Source organism: Vigna radiata, unplaced genomic scaffold (genome assembly GCF_000741045.1).
Source record: "Vigna radiata var. radiata cultivar VC1973A unplaced genomic scaffold, Vradiata_ver6 scaffold_70, whole genome shotgun sequence".
NCBI lineage: Eukaryota > Viridiplantae > Streptophyta > Magnoliopsida > Fabales > Fabaceae > Vigna > Vigna radiata.
This window is the reverse complement of record NW_014542367.1, coordinates 243,520-251,874: the sequence shown is the minus strand read 5'-3', so window position 1 is coordinate 251,874 and position 8,355 is coordinate 243,520. Positions and strand designations below refer to the sequence as shown.

At 31.8% G+C, this 8,355-nt stretch overlaps 1 protein-coding gene across 1 annotated transcript; it reads left to right on the top strand.

Annotated features, from left to right (window-relative positions):
- Window positions 1–5,266: 5,266 nt before the first annotated feature.
- Window positions 5,267–8,140, top strand: LOC106779968 (verprolin). Its single transcript, XM_014668187.2, has 3 exons — window positions 5,267–5,490; window positions 5,567–6,304; window positions 7,947–8,140. Exons 1-3 carry the CDS (start codon window positions 5,415–5,417, stop codon window positions 7,976–7,978), a joined length of 846 nt encoding a protein of 281 aa, XP_014523673.1. The 5' UTR covers window positions 5,267–5,414; the 3' UTR covers window positions 7,979–8,140.
- Window positions 8,141–8,355: the final 215 nt, after the last annotated feature.

Here is an 8,355-nt window from a genome sequence, read left to right as displayed (position 1 = left end):
CCCATTTGGAAATTTGAAAAAACTAAACTTCCAGACTTAATCGATTGTCCAAAAAGTTTAACCGATTAATTCAATTTATCGCACAGAAATAGCAATCACAACAAACAATGAGAAATATTAATCAATTATATAAGTTCATTAACCGATTAAACTGCGACCAATCTCAGGCTTTTGAAAAACAAAGAAATGTTAAAAGTGTAATCGATTACATTATTTATATAATCGGTTAGAATTCGCAGAACATGTTTTATACAAGATTTCACGCCAAATCAGCACAAATCAATCACATACATTAGGATATGTGTTATAATGAATGAATGATGCATGGTTGACAGAAATAAATCTTGTTAACTCTTGTAGACCTCAAGAGGTATAAGATTCATCCTTTAATCCTTCCTTGAGTCTTTGTGCGCCACCAATTCCTTTTATTTACCTGCAAAAGATTCATAAGGTTTGGAAGCAGGTACCCAAATGAACTTGAAGCCTTTGCTGTTAGTGGTCTGAGTTAGTTTCTTGGGAATCCACTTGAATTTTTCCTTGGGAATACCATCTTTCTTATAATAACAAGTATTTGAAATATGACCAATGGTATTGCAGTAAAAACATGTAACAGAGGAAGGTTTACTGAAGTCAGAAAATTTCTTTGAGTTTACTTTTTCACTTTTAGCTGAGTAATTTATGCCATGTTTGTTAATTACCCATCTCTGGGATCCTAGAACAACTTCCAAATTAGATATTCCTAGAGTGAACTTAGCTAATGTACTAATCAAGTATTCAATTTTCTCTAGGTGAGCAGGGCGATCGGTACAGTCTTGAACAATAGTTTTAACTTCAGTTTTAGCATTTTTAATAGATTGCAAAGCATTGCCAAGTTCAGTTTTTAGACTAGCATGATCATCAATAAGGTTATTTATTCTATGTTCAAAAGCTCTCTTTTCACTATTTAATCGATTAACCTTGTATTACAGTCTCATAGCTTCAACATGCAATTCTTGAAAAGCATATAAAAGTTGATAGTACCTATCTTCTATAGGTTCATCATCAAAATTGTTGCCACTAGTTCCTAACTTTACTGAACCAGCCATTAAACATAGGTTTGTTTCTTCCTCAAGGCTTTGTTCATCATCATCACTTGAAGAACAGCCAGAATCACTGTCTTCCCAGGCAATGTAGGCTCTCCTTTGTCTGTCCTTTCTTCTGTCTTGAGTGGCATTGTCATAAGATCTTTGTTTGTTCTTCAAGATAGGACATTCAGGTTTGATATGGCCTTTTGCCGCATTCATAGCATGTAGGAGTCACGACCTTGATCCTTTCTTTGTTGCCTCTTTCATTCCCTGCAAAATCAGAAACAATTTTTCTATTTTTCATGAATTTAGTAAACTTCTTTACCATCATATTCATTACTTCCTGTTTAGGCATTTCTTATTCTGAGTTAGCTTCTCTATCTTGCTTTCTTGAGACATTCTTGCTTGTAGTCTTGAGGGCAATAAATTGTTTTTGCTCACTTTCTTCTTCCTCCCTCAATCTTCCTAACTCAAGCTCATGTTCTCTTAGCTTACCAAACAAGGTGGCCATGTTCATAATGGTGAGATATCTTGATTCTGATATTGCAGAACCTTCGGTTGCCAATTTCTATTCAAACTCTTCAAAATCTCGATGTTGATTTCTACCTTGTCAAAGTTCTTTCCAAGAGCAATGAGATGATTTATAATGTGAGTAAAACATTTCTAGACATTATAGATGTTCTCTCCAGCTTTCATTCGAAACATTTCATACTCTTGGACTAAAGAATTTTCCTTGCCCGTCTTCACTTCATCAGTTCCTTCACGTGTTACCTCTAGGACATCTCACATTTCTTTTGCTGAAGTGCAGTTTAATATCCTGAAGAATTCATCCATAGTCAGTGTAGAGGAAATGATGTTCTTGGCCTTCACATCATAATGTGCTCTTTTGCTTTCGTCCATATTCCATTCTGTGAAGTTCTTTATCACATCTTTGCCATCAACAACTTTAGTAGGCTCATATGGACCATTAATCACTTATCCCATGCACCTTTATCAACTGATTCCAAGAAAATCTTCATTTTGATTTTCCAAAAGGGATAGTTTTCCCCTACAAACAAAGGTGGTCTGTTTGTGGAAACACCTTCTCCAAATGCTTGAAAACAACTTTCCATCAAGATCAATTTAATCGATTATACTGAAAACCTAATCGATTAACGTTCGAGAAAAATTCGAACTCCCTGCTCTGGTCCCAATTGTAGAAAAAGATAGGCCAAGTGTCTCAACCAAGAGGGGGGGTGAATTGTTTTCCCTTTATAAAAATATGTTTTTTAAAAATCTTTTCAAAATCTTTTGAGATTTCTTGGAATGCAATCAATAAAGAATAAGAACAAAGTAAAAGTGTAGGGAAAGAGAGATTCACACAATAGTTTATACTAGTTCGGCCAACCTGCCTACATCCAGTCTTCTTTCAATCAACCTTAGATTGAAAGGATACCACTACATTGATTGAGTTCTTACAAGATATAGAGAAAAATTCTCTCAATGTACTCTCATTCCTAACTCTAAATCAATTATAGCATAAACCCAAAAAGATCACCCATTTTTGGTCACCCTTATAGATACCCCACTCTAAAAAGAACTCCACCGAGTCCTCTTCCTAGCCGCAGCAACAGGGAACACAATCAACCTTGATTGCAATTAATCTGATCTCCAAAAAGTAAACCTCAATGTGCAAATATGATCAGCCTATGACAACACTTGAATTCTTCAAGAATCTTTGAGAATTTCTTCCAAATGTAGCAATCTTGAATGTTGGAGAAACATGACACTCTTGTAATTAAGATCTGAACAAACTAGTCAGATATTAAAGATATGAATCATAAAGTTGTTGAATACAAAGAGCAAAGCGTCTATTTATAGTTTTCTCATGCGTGACACAATGTAATCGATTATGCATGTAATGTAATGGGTTAAGCTATTCCTTTAGCATTAATAGATTTACATTTCACAACATTTAACATATTAAGAAGTTGATCTAATCGATTAACCAAAACATATAAGCCACAACATTTAAAAATAGGACCGTTATGACAGTTATGACTCTCCATGAAAAGTGTTTTTATACAAAACACATTTTAACCGAGTAGGAAATGAACATAATCGGTTAAGTTCCTTACTTAAGCAAATTTTGAAAACATTTTCATTCAAAACATATCAATGCACTCAGTAAATATGTGCAGACATAACCACAAGTTTTAATCGATTATCCACATAATCTAATCGTTTAAAACTTGTTGTTTGGCCATTGTTAAGCATATACTGATATTTGATGAATTATAACAGATAATGTAAACATAGTAATCAATTAATTCATACAGATTTGCAATGTGCAAACTGTTTTATCCACATATTCATCCTTAAACAATGAATACCACATACATATAGTCCAAGCACAATCAATGATATAATTAGACAATAGTTTTGCCATTTGTGCAAGAAACTATAAAACATTTCTTTTGTCATCATCAAAAACACATATGTGAGATATGGGTTTAAGTGTACATAGCTCCCCTTATCAACAGATTGGATCTGGATGATTCAAGTGATGTATTATATGTGTTTGAGTATGTTTACATGGGTGTGTGATGCTTGAATGCATGTATGATGTGTTAATTATGTTTTCACGTGATCTAAGGTTGATGTATGTATGTTTGAATGCTTTAATCATGTCTAAGATGTGTTTTAATTCGGCAATAATCGATTATCATTAGTTATAATCGATTATCTGCGCGTTAGTTTTGAGCATGGTTTCGAGAATAATCGATTATCTGGGATGTTAATCGATTATCCCTTCCTGCATGATGATTCTAGGTAAGTTTCACTGAGATAATCGATTATCTTAAGTGATAATCTATTATCGCAATGCATTTTGGTGAAAAATGGCAAATGTGATGAAGAATGGACGTGAACCAAGCTTGATGAAGAATGGACGTGAACCAAGCCTGATAACCAGAGATTGAGGTTAGTGGTTATGTTTAGGGCCAACTTAACTTGTGGTTGAGAATGGAGCATGGGTGAATGTTAGGATGTACCTGAGTATGTGATTGATGAGCACGAAAGTGGAGTATAAGTCTACTTGTTGTACCTCGTAAATCTTGGTTCTATCTGCGAATAGGTGCTTTATTTTGCCTTGTGTGCATTGTAAGAAGATGTATGAAAGGAAGGCTACAGGTGAGTTGTAGGAGCGCTACAATCGGTGAGGTAGGGTACATGAGTGAGATGGACTTTTTCCACTATGGTATTATGGTGCAATATGATGCTCATGGTGTTGTTCATAGTTGTGATAGTCATGATGGTGATGTATCTATGATGATGATCATGGTACTTGAGATGCTTTAGGTTATGTTATGTTAATAGTGGTGTTACTATAATGATTATAGTAAGTAGTTAACGTGGGTGCTAATGAGTGGATAGACCAAGGGTCTATGTATGAGATGTTAGTTATGACATCAAGGGTTAGAGATCAAGAATCAATGATCGAAGTTCAAGCATCGGGAATCGATGATCGAGTAATTCAATATGATTGAATTGTTTATGTTGGAGGATTAGAAATCCTATTGTTATTAGTACTATGTATGAGGTGTTTGATTATGGTTGATATAATCAAAATGTATGTATCTTGTTGTATGTTTGATTATGGTTGGTATAATGAGAATGTATGTATCTTGTGTGTTTTGATTATGGTTGATATAATTAGTATGTATGTATCTTGTTGTTATGATTGTTTTATCGACAACTTATCTCATACATGTTTGTATTTTTGTGTTTGTGAATGAAATTATCGATAATGATTGTATAATGTGTTTTATGGGTAACTTACTCCATATAAAATTATTTATATTTATTTTTATAAAATTATATATCTTCACTTATATAGAAAATGTTTAAGCTAATTATAATTCTTATTAATACTGATATTAACCGAATCTTCAACTTATACTTTTATCAAACACAATGAGTGATAAGGGAAAAAAAGTCGCCATCATGATATTTTTCATGAAAAATGCTTTTTGGCATCGGAATGGAAGAAGCTTAATCACCCAGTTTTACACACACATATATAAAATGACCCAAAATCTCATGTAGTTCTTTGAGTGGCAAAGAAGCAAGATCAAGGTTCATGTCCAAGTAAGCATATATTCCACACAACAAACACTCACTCTAATATCAAAATCCATGCATTGCTATTTTTCTCATCTCATCTCACAAAGTGACACCAACAAAACTAAAGTGAACCACAGAATCATAACTTTAGTTCATCTTCAAGCCTTCTCACTTTACTAGAACTCCTTATATTGCAATGCATGTACCAATTCCTCTCCACTCTCTTCCGATACCAATTCTTCTACAATGGATTCAATTCTTAGACTCACCATTTCAATTCTTTGTTTTTCAATGCTAGCTTCCACTCTTTTTCCAATGTGTGGTAAAGTCCACAACATAGTTTTCTTCATTTTTGGTCACTGTAGTAACCCTAATATTTTCTTTTTCTTGTGTTCCAGATGCGTGGTATCATGGAAGAGGTATAAGGGGTCACAGAATCCATAAAAACACCCTCATTAAATCCTCCAAGAAGCTGAAAGTAAAATCTCTAAAACGTTTCAACAAATATTCACCATTTGATTCATTTGGGTTCTCAGATTTTAATTCATATGGGTTTCCTTCTTCCATACCCTTGCCACCTTACAATTCACTCCCACCATCAACTTCCATTGCTCCTACATTGGCACCTCCAAGCATAGGTGGCATTGGCAACCCTAATCTCCCAGCATTTTCACCTCTTCCAAGTCAACCTTCTCATGGGCCCCCAAGCCCAAGAAGCATTGTTGCTTCACCACCGCCTCCTTATATTTCTTCAAGCCCACCAAAGCATTCTCCAAGCCTACCAGGACCACCAAAGAGTGTTCCAAGTCTAAGCCCGCCACCATTGGTGTACCTGCCACCTGTGGTATTCCCACCACCACCTTCGCCCTCCGCGCACCGCAGAAAGCCCCCACAGTACGCCCTTTGGTGTGTGGCAAAGCCCACAGTTCCAGACCCGATAATTCAGGAGGCCATGGACTATGCCTGTGGGTCTGGAGCAGATTGCAAATCAATTCAGCCCAATGGGCTCTGCTTCCAGCCCAACACTCTACTGTCTCATGCTTCCTTTGCCTTCAATAGTTACTGGCAGAACACTAAGATTGGTGGAGGAACTTGTGACTTTGGTGGAACTGCCATGCTCGTCACTGTTGATCCAAGTAAGTAATTGCGCAATCTAAGAAGGAAAATTAATCTTTAACAATATTTTAGACAATTTTTTACGACAGCTTTTGAGTAATATTGTAAAAAAGTTATTAAAAAAATTATTAAAATATCATAATCCATCTAACAAATATTAATAATTGGATTTCATCAGTATAATCCAAAAAATAAAGTTATTTGGGTTTATATAAATGTTTATGTATAAATTCACTGAAATATTATTTCTAACTTAAACATTAGTTAACAGTATCTTTGGGAAAAACACATTCTTCAGTTTTTCTTCATATAATCTCGGGTAGGAATGCTTATAAAGCTAAAAGCAGCAAGTTTTAAAATTTGGGAATAAAATATTGATAATTTTTTTTTTGACAAAATGAAACCAAAATTTTGCATATTAAAGTGATAAAAGCATATTTTACCGATAAATTTTGAATAATTTTTATACTACATATTGTCCAAGTGAATAAATTTGTCGTATAGTTAGCTTATAATTCGATTTTTTTGTTAAAAGATTAGAATAGTTAAATATGATATTTCCTATTTTTATATAATAATAGTTTTTTTAAAAGAAGATTTGTTTACTCATTATTTTTAAAATTTTAAGATAACATAACTTGGTTTTAAACGATTCCTATATTTAACTCTTTTTTATTAAACTGTTTTAATTTCTGTTTATTATCCAATTTATTAACTTTTTAATTCAATGTTTCCTTATCACAAAATAAGATTAAAAGCATATTAGATATTTAACTACGAGTGTAAATTTTATATTTAGTAAAACTAATAAAAATAAATAATATATAAAATATGATTTATAAATTTATTGCTTTAAATTAAAATTAATGCTAATTTTTATGTAAGTTTAACTTAAGTTTTATTAATATTGTATTTTTCGATAAATCTTCTCGAAAAATTCGTGAAATAATATATATATATATATATATATATATATATATATATATATATATATATAATAATTATAAACAAATCTTAAATATGAAAGTGGATAAATGAGTGACAAAATTTAATTGAAAATCTAAGTTTTGTCGTATATTTGGCATTGCATCTTTGATGACAAAAACATGTCATTTGTGTTGTTTTGAGTTTAATTAGTAAATTGAATTTTCATATATTTTTGGGTGTTTGATTTGTTTTAGTTATTATATTTTTTTAATTGAGTTTATATTTTTGTAAAAAGTTTATTGTGATAACTTATGATAAATTAATGTTAATAATGTTTAAAAGGGTTATATATCAAAATTTAGGTCTTTTAAATATTGAAATTCGAGTCGTATTTTATTTAATATATTTTGATTTTGAAACATAATATATTTAAATTTTGACAAATGATATTTTTAAACGGTGTTAATATTAATTTAATGAAAAATTTATAAGTTTTTTTTTAAATAAATTAACTAGATATTTTAAAGAAAAAATCTAATTAAGTTAAAATAAATTTAAAAACTAAAATGAATTAAAAATAAAGGAACCAAAAATTACTAATTAAACCTTTATTTTAAATACACATTTCATTAAGTGAGAGTCGTATAACTTGAATTTGATTCCGTGGGCTAATATTAAGTATAAGTACACTAACTTTTGTTTATTTTGTTTCATGAAACGCATGGTTTTGCACAGGCTATGACAAATGCAACTTCATATTGGCTTAGGTGACACAATATTCCCTCATCCCAACTTCCATTTTTGATGTAATAATAGTTAATTCCATGGCCCCATGCTTTATTGGAAATACCTATGATGCCTTTCTACCCTTTCTTCTGCTATTATTATTAATCTTATAGCTATCGTGTTTTTTTTTTCTAATATTTTCATCAGTTTTATGCATGCCCCTTTTGTTAAACTTTTAAAATTACTCATAGTGAAATTTCTTTTTATTTTTATTTTTATTTTTTGGGTCACAGATTATATTTGGTCTATTGGATAAAGATTAGTCCCACTTCCAGTATTATAATTGTCATTCACTTATTAAATATGAAGTTTTATAACATCACAGTCAGAGTATATTACTTTATATTGTGAACCATAA